We start from the raw sequence: 16,431 nt of genomic DNA on the forward strand, positions 1-16,431 counted from the left end.
AATTGACTAAACTTTTAAAACGTAAGTGTATTTACAATTGAAATTTGGCGATTCAAACGCAAATAAACATCATAATAGGATATAAACGCAAAACTTGAAACGAAAAGTTCCTTGAAAATATTTATAATTTTTGTTTTTATTTCCATGTTTATGTTTTGGGGCCTAAAGTCTAAACATAATTTTAAGCGGAATTTGAATGACGTAGGTTTCGCAACAATTCAAAATATTCATTCCATAAAACCGAACAATTAGAGAGAATTTTCTATTATGTCGTTAATTCATTGTTTTAAAAATAAAAAAAGTAGCTTCACTTAAATGGCTGTCACTTTTTTCCGACTAATCGAAATGTCATTAAATTTTACACGTAGTCTTTTGACAGTTAGTACTTCATAAACGTCATTTGCATTTGGCACTGGCAGCGCCATCTGTGTGTCAGTCACACGACTTATTGAGATACGTATTACCATTAAATAAAGTAATTTAAATCTTTGTTCGATGCCTATCATCCACGTTAAAATACATTTCAAGCTTTCGCATAGTGTTATTACCTAAAGATGGGATGAGGCCTGTCGTCCCATCTCCTCCAACTTTTTTCGCTTGCCACCAATTCGGGTCACGTTGATCCACTATCTGCAAGATATCTCCACGATCGAAGGGGAGACCTATTTCTTTACACGGCAGTAGAGTATCTTCTTGTGGGTCGTATTGATATAAAGCTCTCATGTAACACTGTAAATAAATACATTTGTTACTATTTAATAATGTTAATTATGGTTATTTACCAATATTACATCAAAAATATCTTTATTTCTAATTTTTTATAATCTGCAATTATTCTATTGGTGTAAGAGATTATAGACAGCTTATCCAATAGCTGGTGATGGCATTGTTTCAATGACATGTGGCTTTTAGAATCAAATATTTTTGTAAAAGGTAAATCTGATAAAGTACAGATTGCTTTATTAAATAATCATTCTAATTAGGGAAATTATTTTCCGCTCTAAGCTTTATTTGAAAAGATAGGACAATATGTATACCCTTAGTATAATGGTTAGTTTTCTGAAGTTTATTTCACTTTTTTTAGTAATATACTTGTTGACCCTATTTTTAAAATCACCATATATATATATATATATAGGGATAGAATAATTGGTTAAACCCTAAAGTTTGCTCATTTACATTTTATGATCTAATCTATGCTGGATGATCATACTAAAATCTAGTGAAAAATTAAATGAGAAAGTATCTATATTCGCTTTTTTCTGCTTTACCATCCTCTATACAGACTATTTTCCTTTGTCTTTTAATTTTCCATAAAATTTTGTAACATATCTTATTATTGTCACAAATGATTTAATTCGATTAACTTTAGCTTAAAATGAACCGAATAGCTTCAAATTCTTTTAACAATGTGCGATTTCGATCGTGGTCTATCTTACTGCAAATAAATCACATGTTCTGGTAACAATTTTGTCATATTTACCATGTATTAAAAGCAAATTTACATAATCGTTTTTATTTCTTAGTGCTTGTATCAACGGGTCAAAATAAAATTTAGACCACAGCTGCATCTCTAGAAATTAACAGAAAACATAATGGGTAACGATAAGGTTTAGGTATAAGGAAGTATACATGAATTTGCCCCTGAATGCATTTAAATAGAAAAAACCGGGGGATTCCTTTTGAAAAAATAAAGAAATTTGATATTTATGAACAGTTTTTATACACACTCTGTATAAAATGAAAAATTCTTCAACATAGTTTCAAATACGTCTGACCTTGCTAAAAGCAACCGAACAGAAATCATTTCCATATCATTGAGGGGATCCTCATAAAAATATAATTTATAAGGGTCTGCAATGGTCAAATTTTTTACAAAAAAATTAATAACTCAAAATGTATGAATTTTTCGAAAAAAGTTCTTAGACAAAAGTATACTAAAATTTTACGGATATTTCTAAAATGTATTAATACACAGGGTGTTCCATTTAAAATAACAAAGTTACAGTCGACCATCTTTGAAAATAAGTATTTTGCCATATACAGATAGTTTTAACTCTTCGTGGGACACCCTATATAGATCTTCACTACAAAAACTGGGACATCATTCTTAAATTAACTATACAAATGTTATTCATGTATTTCCTATACTTGATAAAGTTGTGATTCGTTGAAAACTAAAAGGTATATTGTACCCCTACTCTATTCAGTTTTCGGGAACTAGTAATGCTTCCACTCCTGATCCTTCAATAAATTTTGAAATATTCGCCTGCTTCACTTTGGGTAAGTCTTCCTGATCTATCCTGTATGATCTCTGAGATTCTATAGTGCAGTATTCAGCTAATAAAACGTACAGACTCCACATATTTGAGCAGTATTAGTGACGATAACTTAAAAGGATTCTGGTACCAAGAAAGTTGTTCGAGCCTTTTCTTTGCTAGGATATAAACCATTTTCTTTTATTCACAACATGTTTCTGTGTTATTTCTGTATAATTTGTTACTATACTAGCATTCGCGAATCATTTTAAAGCTGAATGAAGAAGAGCTCAGCGTTTTTATGATTCCCTGAGAATCCAACGAAATTATTATTCTCTATCTTCCATATTTCTTATTGATATTGAACTGGGCACAGGAATGTGCTTGGGTTTTTCACAGTATTTTGTTCCAGAACCATGCATTATCCCCTACCTTTCTTAACTTAAGCCGTATTAGAAATGTATTCTTACAGTACATTTCCACTAAAGAAACATTGAGCAACTTTTGTGTCGAAAAATGTTATAAGAAATAACTAAGCGTGTCCGTTTTTACTCCTTGTCGCAGGTTTCCAATTTAATCCATAAATAACCAAATATAAATTAGCTAGATATTTTCAAGTTATAGGATTTTGGTCAATTCATTTTCATAGGCTTCGCTGAAATTGGTTATGGTTGCTCATTGGATACCAAAAATTTTTCTAAAAGTTTATATTCACGGGAACATCAAGAAACATGGAAAACACATGAGTTACTTCGGTGCAAACACAGCTCTTCACCCATTAGTCTCATTATTATAAAAACATGTTTAGGACTGGCATAAAATTATAATGCAATTTCATCGATTTAGTTTGTTGTGTAGACAGTGAGTGTGTACTTAAACTTTTAAAAATAAAATAACGTAGGCGTTAATGTTGAATTTTATAAACTTACTACAATATATAATCAACAATAACAAAAAACATTATCCTAATGTCAAAATTATTAGTGTCAAGGTCAATGCGAGAAAATATTTTTCAGTTTCAGGTATTTTGCAACAACTTTCCGGCCACCGCTGGTGGTATGTCATTCAATATGTTGACCTACGATTTCGGTATGCAACAAATAATCTTCTGCTGTTCATATTTTTAGGCCGTAGTTCTAGATATTTATGGTAAAGTGCATAGGACTCCAATATACATCCCTCATTGGTAATGGTAACACTTTTGCCAGTATATATTGTTAATCTGAAGCTTCGCATAAAAAAGTAGATTCGTTCTAACCCTTCAAAAAACCGTCATTAGTACAGTGACGATTTTGCGCAATAGAGATTACTCGGGTATCGTTTGTGATCCGTTTCCGTGACGGTCTTTTCGATATTTGGTTGATAGCAAGTACTGTTACAAGAAACGTGCATAGCCGGAGATTGCGCAAAAAGTATCATTCAAACGCTACCAATAACCGTACCGACAATGGTACAGTAGGTTGGAACAAACCTTGTAGTTACTTGTTGTGCCTTTAGTACCCAGGACTTTTTTGGTATATAACCCAAAGCCTGATGTTTCAAAAAAGTTTTTTATATATTTTGTGTTGCTGGAAATTTCTTTCATAGCTAAACAACTCTTTAGTATTGAGAATTGACTCCATAATGTGGAAGATTATTCTAACTTGCAGTTTTTAACTTTTCTGAGATCTTGCCATTCCATAAAAAATTGATATTCGTGTTTATATGTCGACCTGGATTTTGCTGGTAACAAATCAGCACTGGCTTGTGTCGCTAGTTCTAATATGTTTTTAGGAATATCTGGATTTTTTTCCGAGTACATTGTTATAAAACAAAATTAAACAGAAAAAACAAACAATGCCAATAATAAATGCTATGGAAATGTTAATCATGTTTGGTACTATTTCGATGTATTATGATTACTTTGAAAATATAATGTTCCAGAAATAATAAATAATAATCCAGAAATGGATTTTTCCAGACTCCCAATGAAAATATTTTATAGTTAGTTAGATTCTATACAAAATATTTACATTTAGTATCACACATTTATCATTATTTTATTGTTAAACTGATTTTTCAGAATAATCGAATTGAAATAATCAGGTTTCCACTGTATTTAAAATCAGCATGAAAGAACTTAACGACCATACATTACAAGCTCAAGAGCTGCTCTATTTTTGTCACATGCTATTCAATATCGTAGTAATTTACGAAAATTAGTTTACTTTTATTGTTCTTTTAATTTGAATTGCTAAATTTAACTGCTTGATGTTTATGTAAAAAAGTTTTATGTTTAATAACTCGTAAAAAACTAATTACCATCCTAGATTTATGCAAGCAATATTTTTCCTCTCAAATCAAATATGGAACGTAGTAGTAAATTTAAACCGAAAATATTTCATTTACGATATTATGAATGGATTCTTCACGAATTTTCTCGCCACCCCTGATGGAAACATTTAGAATCCGTTAACCAAATATTAAGTTATACGATATGTCCCTTATTTTATGCTCCATTATCGTATCAGATTACCTAATTTTTGTATTATATTAATGTGACGGTGAAAAATCATAAATGCACCTATTTAACTTCTGGTTACTATTGCATTCGTTCATTGACCGTCCTATGATGGGCCAACGTCATAGTTAAGCGATTCCATATGTCCTTTAAACACTCGAGGCTCCTTTAACTATCAAATTACTTACCCTTACTTTGTATTGATGTGACTCTAACGGCCATAAATATAATTAATTATAACTTTTGTTTACAATAGGATTAGTATTTAAGAGAGCAATTACACGCATAATGTGTAATTTATTCATATTTTTTGTTAGTAAATAGTTTTTACAAAGTTGTGACTAAATAATAAAACCACTCACAATGTATTATAAGAAAATAAACCGAATCTCTATACACGTTTCAAAAACAAACTTTTCTTTTATTTAGATTTAAATATCCTGGATATAGAATAAGCCCGAAGAAGAAATTTCAAAAGACAAATGCAACTCATTTTTGAGCTTTCCAGATCATTCTAGAAGCTTCTAGAACTTCCTCGAACATTCCTGATATAATAAATTGCACTCATTTTGGAACTTTCCAGATTATTCTAGAAGCTTCTAGAACTTCCTCGAACATTCCTGATAATAATTATAATAAATTGCACTCATTTTGGAACTTTCCAGATTATTCTAGAAGCTTCTAGAACTTCCTCGAACATTCCTGATAATAATTATAATAAATTGCACTCATTTTGGAACTTTCCAGATTATTCTAGAACCTTCTAGAACTTCCTCGAACATACCTGATAATAATTATAATAAATTGCACTCATTTTGGAACTTTCCAGATTATTCTAGAACCTTCTAGAACTTCCTCGAACATTCCTAATAATAATTATAATAAATTGCACTCATTTTTGAACTTTCCAGATCATTCTAGAACCTTCTAAAACTTTCTCGAACATTCTTGATAATAATTATAATAAATTGCACTCATTTTGGAACTTTCCAGATTATTCTAGAACCTTCCAGAACTTCCTCGAACATTCCTGATAATAATTATAATAAATTGCACTCATTTTGGAACTTTCCAGATTATTCTAGAAGCTTCTAGAACTTCCTCGAACATTCCTGATAATAATTATAATAAATTGCACTCATTTTGGAACTTTCCAGATTATTCTAGAACCTTCTAGAACTTCCTCGAACATTCCTGATAATAATTATAATAAATTGCACTCATTTTGGAACTTTCCAGATTATTCTAGAAGCTTCTAGAACTTCCTCGAACATTCCTGATAATAATTATAATAAATTGCACTCATTTTTGAACTTTCCAGATCATTCTAGAACCTTCTAAAACTTTCTCGAACATTCTTGATAATAATTATAATAAATTGCACTCATTTTGGAACTTTCCAGATTATTCTAGAACCTTCTAGAACTTCCTCGAACATACCTGATAATAATTATAATAAATTGCACTCATTTTGGAACTTTCCAGATTATTCTAGAACCTTCTAGAACTTCCTCGAACATTCCTGATAATAATTATAATAAATTGCACTCATTTTTGAACTTTCCAGATCATTCTAGAACCTTCTAAAACTTTCTCGAACATTCTTGATAATAATTATAATAAATTGCACTCATTTTGGAACTTTCCAGATTATTCTAGAACCTTCTAGAACTTCCTCGAACATACCTGATAATAATTATAATAAATTGCACTCATTTTGGAACTTTCCAGATTATTCTAGAAGCTTCTAGAACTTCCTCGAACATTCCTGATAATAATTATAATAAATTGCACTCATTTTTGAACTTTCCAGATCATTCTAGAACCTTCTAAAACTTTCTCGAACATTCTTGATAATAATTATAATAAATTGCACTCATTTTGGAACTTTCCAGATTATTCTAGAACCTTCTAGAACTTCCTCGAACATACCTGATAATAATTATAATAAATTGCACTCATTTTGGAACTTTCCAGATTATTCTAGAACCTTCTAGAACTTCCTCGAACATTCCTAATAATAATTATAATAAATTGCACTCATTTTTGAACTTTCCAGATCATTCTAGAACCTTCTAAAACTTTCTCGAACATTCTTGATAATAATTATAATAAATTGCACTCATTTTGGAACTTTCCAGATTATTCTAGAACCTTCCAGAACTTCCTCGAACATTCCTGATAATAATTATAATAAATTGCACTCATTTTGGAACTTTCCAGATTATTCTAGAAGCTTCTAGAACTTCCTCGAACATTCCTGATAATAATTATAATAAATTGCACTCATTTTGGAACTTTCCAGATTATTCTAGAACCTTCTAGAACTTCCTCGAACATTCCTGATAATAATTATAATAAATTGCACTCATTTTGGAACTTTCCAGATTATTCTAGAAGCTTCTAGAACTTCCTCGAACATTCCTGATAATAATTATAATAAATTGCACTCATTTTTGAACTTTCCAGATCATTCTAGAACCTTCTAAAACTTTCTCGAACATTCTTGATAATAATTATAATAAATTGCACTCATTTTGGAACTTTCCAGATTATTCTAGAACCTTCTAGAACTTCCTCGAACATTCCTGATAATAATTATAATAAATTGCACTCATTTTGGAACTTTCCAGATTATTCTAGAACCTTCTAGAACTTCTTCGAACATTCCTGATAATAATTATAATAAATTGCACTCATTTTTGAACTTTCCAGATCATTCTAGAAGCTTCTAGAACTTCCTCGAACATTCCTGATATAATAAATTGCACTCATTTTGGAACTTTCCAGATTATTCTAGAAGCTTCTAGAACTTCCTCGAACATTCCTGATATAATAAATTGCACTCATTTTGGAACTTTCCAGATTATTCTAGAAGCTTCTAGAACTTCCTCGAACATTCCTGATAATAATTATAATAAATTGCACTCATTTTGGAACTTTCCAGATTATTCTAGAAGCTTCTAGAACTTCCTCGAACATTCCTGATAATAATTATAATAAATTGCACTCATTTTGGAACTTTCCAGATTATTCTAGAAGCTTTTAGAACTTCCTCGAACATTCCTGATAATAATTATAATAAATTGCACTCATTTTGGAACTTTCCAGATTATTCTAGAAGCTTCTAGAACTTCCTCGAACATTCCTGATAATAATTATAATAAATTGCACTCATTTTGGAACTTTCCAGATTATTCTAGAAGCTTCTAGAACTTCCTCGAACATTCCTGATAATAATTGTAATAAATTGCACTCATTTTGGAACTTTCCAGATTATTCGGGAAATTTCTACAACGTTCTCGAAAATTCTAAATCGATCACAATAAATTGCGCTCATTTTGGAGGAGGAAAAGTATATGAATGTAGAATATGTTGAAAAAAATTTATCAAAATAATATTTTTGAATTTCGATATCTTTTAATTGACAGTATGAGCCTTGTAAAATATGAAGCAAATGATAGAGTTGTGCAGAAATGTAGTTACCTCAGTCTCTGAAGACGATAACTTGGTTATCGAAACGCGCGTCAGATAGTGTAATTGTGAGTGTTGGTGTAGTGGTAGTGTAAACAGTGTGTTCAGTATGAATATAATAAACGTACCGTCAATTTTTTTGTAATTCCATTGTTTCCATTAGCAACTACTATGTTCGAATGTGTCACTTCACCATTTCCATAATTGCTGTGAACTTTGAGGGTAACATGATCATTAGTTTTTGCGATTTCCGTTTGTAAGTCTTCTGGAGAAGCAACCTTAGTTCCGTTAACCTCCAAAATTATATCTCCGGTGTGAAGTAAACCTTGTTTTTCGATCATACCACCTTCAAGTATTCTCGCTATTGTCAAGTTTCCATTGTCATCTACTTGTACCTGAAACATTAAATGCATTTAGATAATTCAAGTTCAAATAATCGAGGATAGTGAAACACTATTTTCAAGTATTCAAAAACTTCTGAACATATTGTAACATTGTTCGTATTTATTTACACTGTTTCTATTCGTGGGGTGAATTAATAGAAACTGTCTCTTACGTTCTTAATTTATTTACACACTATACAATAACTTTACATATAATAATTTACTTATAAATATCACTTAAATAATTTCTGCGATTACTTTTAAAAATTCGTTATTTTCATTACGACTATTTAAAAATAACTAACTGCATCTACACAAATCATTTATATACCTAAATAAAATTCTTCAAAATTCTAGAACAAAAAGAAACAATGGAAGTGAATAAATAGACTTTCCTAGGAATTATTTGAAAGAAATACTGTAACTAAACTGCCTGCTATAATAAAAAGTTCACATCTACTCCTTTATTAATACGAAATATTCTTCCTGGAATTTCTATGGAACTGAAACTGAATGTTTGACTAGCAACATGTCTACTAATATCTAAATATTAAGGATATCTTGGAATATAACTATGTCTCTAATGACTACCAATGAATAAACTAGTTGTGAGTCTTGTAAATTAATATCATTTTAATTCGTTCCATTATTCAGCCTGTTTATCGGCCATCTCCATATCTACCTTCTGCCTACCATAGCCATTTTTTTCCAGTTTCCCATTTCCATCCTTCCCAAACCTATCTCAACCTCATATCGATAATCATTCTTGTACAATCTTCTAAGAAAACTCCTGTTATCCAACTCTTGCTTTTTTATCATCTTTAACACTTTCTCTTCCTCTCCTATTCCTTCATTTGTTCTTGTTTTGTGTACGTCAATTTTTTTCAATCCCATATTAGTATGCATTTCGGTCTCCTTTGTTGTCATATTCATTGTTTCCGTAGCATAAGTTGGCCATATTGTTGTTTTATATGTTTTAAGCTTTGTTTTTATTTTTAGTTGTTCATCAACATTTTCCTACTTGTGTCAAGTATTCTATTCGCTGCTTATATCTTCCCTATCACTTCTTCTATCTCCATCTTTCATTACTATTACAACTATTACATCTCAAATCTTCCAATTCTTACTTTGTATTTTCCTTCTTCTGCCTTTTGTTACATTTGATATACTTCATCTTTTCAGAATTAAGAGCTCGAGTGGGATTCTTATCTATTTTGAACTCTATTCTTCTAATTGTTCAAAGACATGCTGAAAGTCTAAGAAGAAAATTTCTTTATCTATATTGCATTCACTGGTATTGCTAGTGCTATTCTAATTTTTTGGTATTTTTAGATACTATCAACCTCTCCTTACACTGCATTTCTTTCTCGATATGTATTCAGCAATTGACACAACTCTTCATGTATGTCTTATCCATATTCTGCACTTATTTTGTCGTACACTTTTGCTGACTATCATCTTCTATTGATAGTGTTTCTTTTTTTTCTATCTCATTCATTTTTTTATTTGTCTATCTTCTTCTAACCTTTCTTCTGCACAGTTTTCGGAGTAATCTTGTGAAGTAATGACCTTTCATGTAACAGTGGCGCACTACTGGAACTATGTTACATGATATAGGATTGCAATTAACTGTATTATTGATTCTTATTCTAAAATATTCACTAACTAAAGTTTTGAGGTTATATTACTTACTGTTAAACCTAAGGGTTCTCCCGGTTTTTTCCGGACCCCCACCATTCTGTACTCCTCTCCAGTCATTCCGTTGGGAAATAATTTCGGAAAATTGTCTCCTTCAGGTTTGGGATTTTCGCAGATTTTCGCAATATCGTCGTGACAGTCTAACAATGTTTTGATTTCTGGGCTATTGAGCAAAGTTCCCAATTCTCTAGCATCTAAATTCCACGATAGACTACACCTTATTTGTACTTCTCTTAGTAAATCTTTGCCTTCGGTTGTTACTGGTTTGGGAGTCACTGGGATATCGTCTTCGATTTCATGAACCTGCAAGTAAAATTCAATAATTACTGTCGTGAATATGAGATTTTAATTAGGTAATTAAGTTAAGTACGATTATACTAGTTAACAATGCATTATTTCAATATTCCAAATATTATCTCTGGCATATTGGAGAGGTTTAATTCTGTGTTGTAGTGAAAAAGATGATGAATGTCTTGTTGAAATGATAACAAATTAGACTGTATTCTATTATTTAAAATTATTAGAATTAGTTTCAAAGCTCATATGTTTCAAAACACCGAAATCCACCCAGAACAAGATGAGGTAATTGCTACAGATCAAAAACATTGAAATAGAAAATAAAAACAAAGTGAAAACGTATTTCCACAGAGAAATAATTATTCTAGATTATATTCATTGACTATAATCCTATTTATCGAAAAGAAGTTCGAAGCCAATGGATTTTAAGCTGGTTTACTAGATATTTCCGGCTGTTTCTGTGTCCACAAGCCAAGATAAATAAATAAAGTAGACATTGAAACGAACAAAATAAAAAAAATTATGTTACATAATGAGGGAGAAATTTCCTCCCTCATCACACACTTTAAAAAAAGGCTTGCCTGCCTCTCGCGGCTAAAAAAATTGGTTTGCGTAAATGTTTTAAACATTTATCGATTTTTTTAATAATTAATTTTTTCAAGCATGTTTCCGACTTTGCAAATCCACGCAATTCTCGCGTTTTTAATTCCAATAGTTTTGAACTATCAATTTTCATAAAAAAATTACATGCACGGTATGAGGGGACTTTTTAGATTGACAGCTCTTGGACTACTTTTATTTATCAGTTTGGTCAAAGCATTTAACATAGTTCCCATAACATTCCAATGAATAAGTAAGACAACTATGACATAAGGGATTTTTTATCGAACAAAGCTCAATGCGTGAAAATAGTTGAGACTAAAATTTTTTTATTATGTAGTAATAAGGAGGTTAGGCAGGTTAGTTTTGATTTCTCAACAAATTAGGAATTTCTCTAGGAATATGCTAACTATTTAAAATAAAAACCACATTAACACTAATAATTTTTGACGGTCAACACGAGTTGACCTATTTATTTAATTGCATATTAATAGATTTTTCTGAAAGTGAATCTCACAAATATCACGAAACTCTCGAAAAACACTAATTTATCAATATTATTGAAAAACAAATAAATCGCCAAAGATACGATAGTATTTATTTATTCGTTAATGAAAACGATCCGTTGTTTAAATTGAATTAAATTTATGATATATGCAAATCTAATACTAGGAATAATTGCGGAATAACCCGAAATCATAATTTGAGGAAAATATGCGGTTATAAATATATTAACATCTAATTAGATCGTCATTATCTTCACAGTGTTAAACATACCAAAATATTGTGATTGCTGGCGTATTAAATAAACATAAGTTTTTCAATGAAATTAAAAAGTTCTATTTCGTTTGTTTCGATTTTTAAATAAGCAATCGTGTATATATACAAAAAGAATCAATGACACCTATTTCGTTCTCATTATACGATTATTTTTATGCGGTTTCATTATCTTTATTATCTAAAAATACGTCGACTACTATTTATATTCGAAGAAAACATTCAAATAAACAGCTTTTAACTTTTCGAAGCAACGCGTTTTTACGATATGAAGTACATGTAATAGTCTGGTCAAATTAGACCTAAAAATAAGAGTGAAGCTACATAACTTCCCACCAAGCTGAAAATCAGTTTAAAATCTAATTAAAAATAAAATTTGAAAGTTTCCCATCGTTCCCGTGCATGGAAAAAATTTTATTCAAGGTCAAAAGTCAAATAAATGGGGTTTTCAAGATTTTAATCAAAACGGTAAATTATATCATAAAAATACCGCGGACAAAAATTGTAGATCATAAAATTATCTACAAAAAACATATGAATACTTTTTTCCTACGAGCCACCGTTTCTGAAATATAACAATTCAAAAAGTTGTACTCGTCATAATATGCAGAGGACACCACGTTGATGTATTGATTATTGAAACAGCAATTGCGCAATTCAATTTGACAAATACATGTATTGTTGTTGGTGAAGACGTAGACTTACTCGTACTACTCACTGCTCGAACTCCAAGTAAAAAAACTATTTTGTTCTTAAAACCAGGAAAAGCTCAACATCAATGTGAAATCTATCCATTGAAATGTTCATCTACTTTTGCAAAGTGTCAAAATCATGTACTATTTTTACACGCAATAACTGGCCGTGACTTGTGCTAAAGTTTTTAAAAATAATAATTCAACTCGACAAGAAGTTATTAGCAACTGCATTCGCTTTCTAAAAAAACGCCTCCTAAAAAAAACTACCTGCTTAGATAAGTATCCATATGTTTGTTTCATTAGAAATACTAAAAGTAAAAAACAATCAATTGGTTTGTCATTCTCCAACCTCATCAACATGGGTTTATTACCAAGTTCAAGTGTGGCTTGGTTATCAGCTAGACCCTACAGACTGGGTTTGGAAGGGATGCAGTGCTAAATTTGGTTGCAAAAGAGTCGGAATGTTTTGTTCTCTGGCACGTACACCTTGTAAAGGCCGGTCGTGCTCTAATATTGAATAACCAACATTGGGATCCGTTATTGACGCAATTTACATGCTTTCAGAATGAAGATGAAGAAGAAGAACAAGAAGAACAGGAAGAATAAGAAGAATTTAAAAGTTATGACTCGAACGATTAAATTTCACAACTTTTTTTTAAAATTAAATTGCTTTTATCTTTTCAATCTTTGCTAATTTCCTTTATTTTGCAATTGATTCAAATTGAACATGATCACAACTGATCCATGGAATAGGCCTACTGGGAAAAACACGTTAAAAAAAGTACACAAAATACACTACCTAATAGGTGGCGTAGAAACGTGTGCATATTATAAAAATTACAACTTTTACAACATTATATCTCAAAAACAGTGGCTCTCAGGAATAAAGTATTCATACGTTTTTTGTAGATAATTTCATGATCTACAATTTTTGTCCAACAGATTTTTTTGATAAAACTTATCGTTTTGGTGAAAATCGCGAATAATTCATTTTTTTGACATTTGACCTTGAATAAAATTTTCTCCATACACGGGAATGATATGGAACTTTATTTTTAATTGTATTTCAAACAATGATTATCAGCTTAGTGGGAATTTATATAACTTCGAATGTCTAAATTGACCGGACTATAAAAGATTGATGCATTTTCCATTGTATATTTATTAAAGTATTAAAGGGCCATTCTATTTACAATAACCTAACTTTTTACATTCATTAGCGAAAAATATATGACTGAATGAAATTTATAACTGTTTATGACTTGTTTTGATTAATATATGTCTGCATTACACACAGGTGACAAGACACATTACCGCAGGGTTCGTTCAAGGATCCAAACTGGGAATAGCCTGGAATGTCCTCTTCTGCTTCTCGTTGTCTGCTCCGATGGTGTGATATTTGTGATCACCGAAAAATGACTACAGAATGAGAGCAGCTTAAGGCTACCATTATACTAGAATGCTAGCATCCGGGATGCTGGGATGCTGAAATTCTAGCAGCCGGTCGCTTTTTGCATCCCGGGATGCACAAAATCGGTTGTGGGGCATTGGCGCATTATACTTGGCTGCTAGCATCCGAGCAGGCGCTCTATTTGACATATGCGCGCGCACGCAGTTTGATCAGAGTTATGACTAGTTTCTTTTCGGGTGAAATTGGTCTTAGGAATCTTGTATTTTATTTAGAGATGTCGCTTTGGATGTAGCCTAGAAGCTCTTTGAAAGAAGGGAGTGACATTTTAAAGTAATTAAAAAATCTTGTTTCACTATTGCACAGTTCATCAAATAATGTAAAATACAGGCTTTTAACACGACGGACAGCTAAAAAGGGATCTACACTAAACTTCCTTTTTTGCACGACGCCTTGTTTTCTTAATTAGTAACATCAGCAACAACATCTCTTCATTCGTTGGGGTCATATTGACGACTGGCAAAAAAATTAAAATAAAATAGCATCTAGGATGCTAGCATCCCAACACAAATTCGACTGAAAGTGGGATGCCAGCATCGTAGTATAATAGCAAAGTACAGGAAATGTTTTTTCTTTCATTGATCAACGGAGCATTTAATTAGCATTTAACTGTTTTCAAAGTTAGCAGAACAGCCATTTTCTGAAAAACTTGCACAGCAGAAAATTTCGTTATATGGCACTTAATTTTCCGCTTATTGTTTTTTTGTTTGCTCACACTGCTTTCCTAACTTAGTGACATTTTGGAAATGCCAAATCTGTAGTAATAATACCGTAATCTATTTGTTTAATTAGATACCTAGTAAATTACGTGTAGACGCAAAATACTACTTTTTAGAATGTATTATATGTTATTTATCACTGTTCTCCAAAAACCCATTAACACTGTAAAATATTAGAATACATTAAACTTAGATAAACAACGTGTTCCATTTTATAACACTTAGTCTAAAATGCATTGAACTATAAATCAATTAACTCTTATTTTCAAAAAAGAAAAATTTAGTTTGTTTATAGATGTTTACACAAGTATATATTCATTTTGAAAATAAAAAAAGGATCATTATCTATTATCCTTTTGTCATAATAAATTAAACATTTATTATATACAATTTGAAACCCATTATTTCCCACTCCATATGAGTACACTGATGAAAAAAATAATTTTATAGCAATTTTTGTCAATTCAAGCATTACCCCGAGAGGTGTATCGTTTTATAAACAAGAGAACGAGTTATTAGGAGAAAGTGGTAAACGTCATCAATCGCGTTACGTAAACTAAAAACTATAAGCAGTGTCTCTAACAATACGACCTGTAGTCTATTTGGTTTAATTTGAATAAATTTGGTTTAGTTTAACAAAGTTTCGATATAGATAACGCCCTTGTTTAGGAACAAGGGTCGGAAATCATCCATAAAATATCGTAGAAATAACGCCACAAACGATTTATCGAAGATAATACCCACATTTACATGTTGATCTAGAAGATTTTACTATTGCAAGTGTGCAAGGTTGATGTTAGCTTCATTCAAGGGTCTGGATTGGAATCAGTTCAGGGACGCATACGCACGAAATAGTCTTCGCGTTTGAATTCTTCATTTTCAGTAACATTCACAAAAATATAAGCGATATGCTATATCTTGATGTAATTGAATATGGTACGGATCCATTTTAGATGTTTGACGATATTTCCGACTAGTGTTGGACTACATTTTCTTCGGTGCTAACAGCTTTTGTTATTGGGTGCCTCCGTATTCGTTTTTTGAAGGTTGGCGACAACGTTTTTAAATGCGTCTCTGTCCCTCGCAACATTAAACAATTCTACGACGCTGAGATTTGTGCATTCTCTTATGTTACGGAGCCAGGATTTCTTCTTCCTGTCGACGCCTTTCTTTCCCTCTACTCTGCTCGGCATTATGTTCTGTAGCAGTAAGTATTTGTCGTTGCGTAAGATGTGTCCTATATAAGATGTTTTTCTTATCTTAATAACTGTCAACAGCTTTCTTTTGCGACCAATGCGTCTTAGTATTTCGTCGTTGGTGATTCTGTCAGTCCAGGGTATCTTCAGGATGCATCTATAGAGCCACATCTCAAATACCTCAAGTTTTTTGATCATTTGAGTTTTCAAGGTCCAGATTTCCACTCCGTACAGCAGTACTGACCACATATAACTTTCCATGAATCCTATTCTGACGTGGAGGTTTAGACTTCTATTTGCAAACATTGAGAAGTACTTGACAAATGCCATTTCAATTCTGATCTTGATTTCTGACGTATGTTCTTG

At 31.4% G+C, this 16,431-nt stretch overlaps 1 protein-coding gene across 3 annotated transcripts in view; it reads right to left on the reverse strand.

The window, feature by feature from the left end:
* LOC130442986 (protein PALS2) overlaps nt 1-16,431 on the reverse strand; it is a 59,234-nt gene that overhangs the window by 13,536 nt on the left and 29,267 nt on the right. For all 3 annotated transcript variants that reach the window (XM_056777411.1, XM_056777412.1, XM_056777413.1), the window contains exons 3-5: nt 10,308-10,616; nt 8,361-8,627; nt 549-729 (exon numbers count right to left, since the gene is read on the reverse strand). In XM_056777411.1, coding sequence (XP_056633389.1) covers nt 549-729; nt 8,361-8,627; nt 10,308-10,616 — 757 coding nt within the window. The remainder of the gene's footprint in view (nt 1-548; nt 730-8,360; nt 8,628-10,307; nt 10,617-16,431) is intronic.

The sequence above is a fragment of the Diorhabda sublineata genome, chromosome 4 (genome assembly GCF_026230105.1).
Source record: "Diorhabda sublineata isolate icDioSubl1.1 chromosome 4, icDioSubl1.1, whole genome shotgun sequence".
Taxonomy (NCBI): Eukaryota; Metazoa; Arthropoda; class Insecta; order Coleoptera; family Chrysomelidae; genus Diorhabda; species Diorhabda sublineata.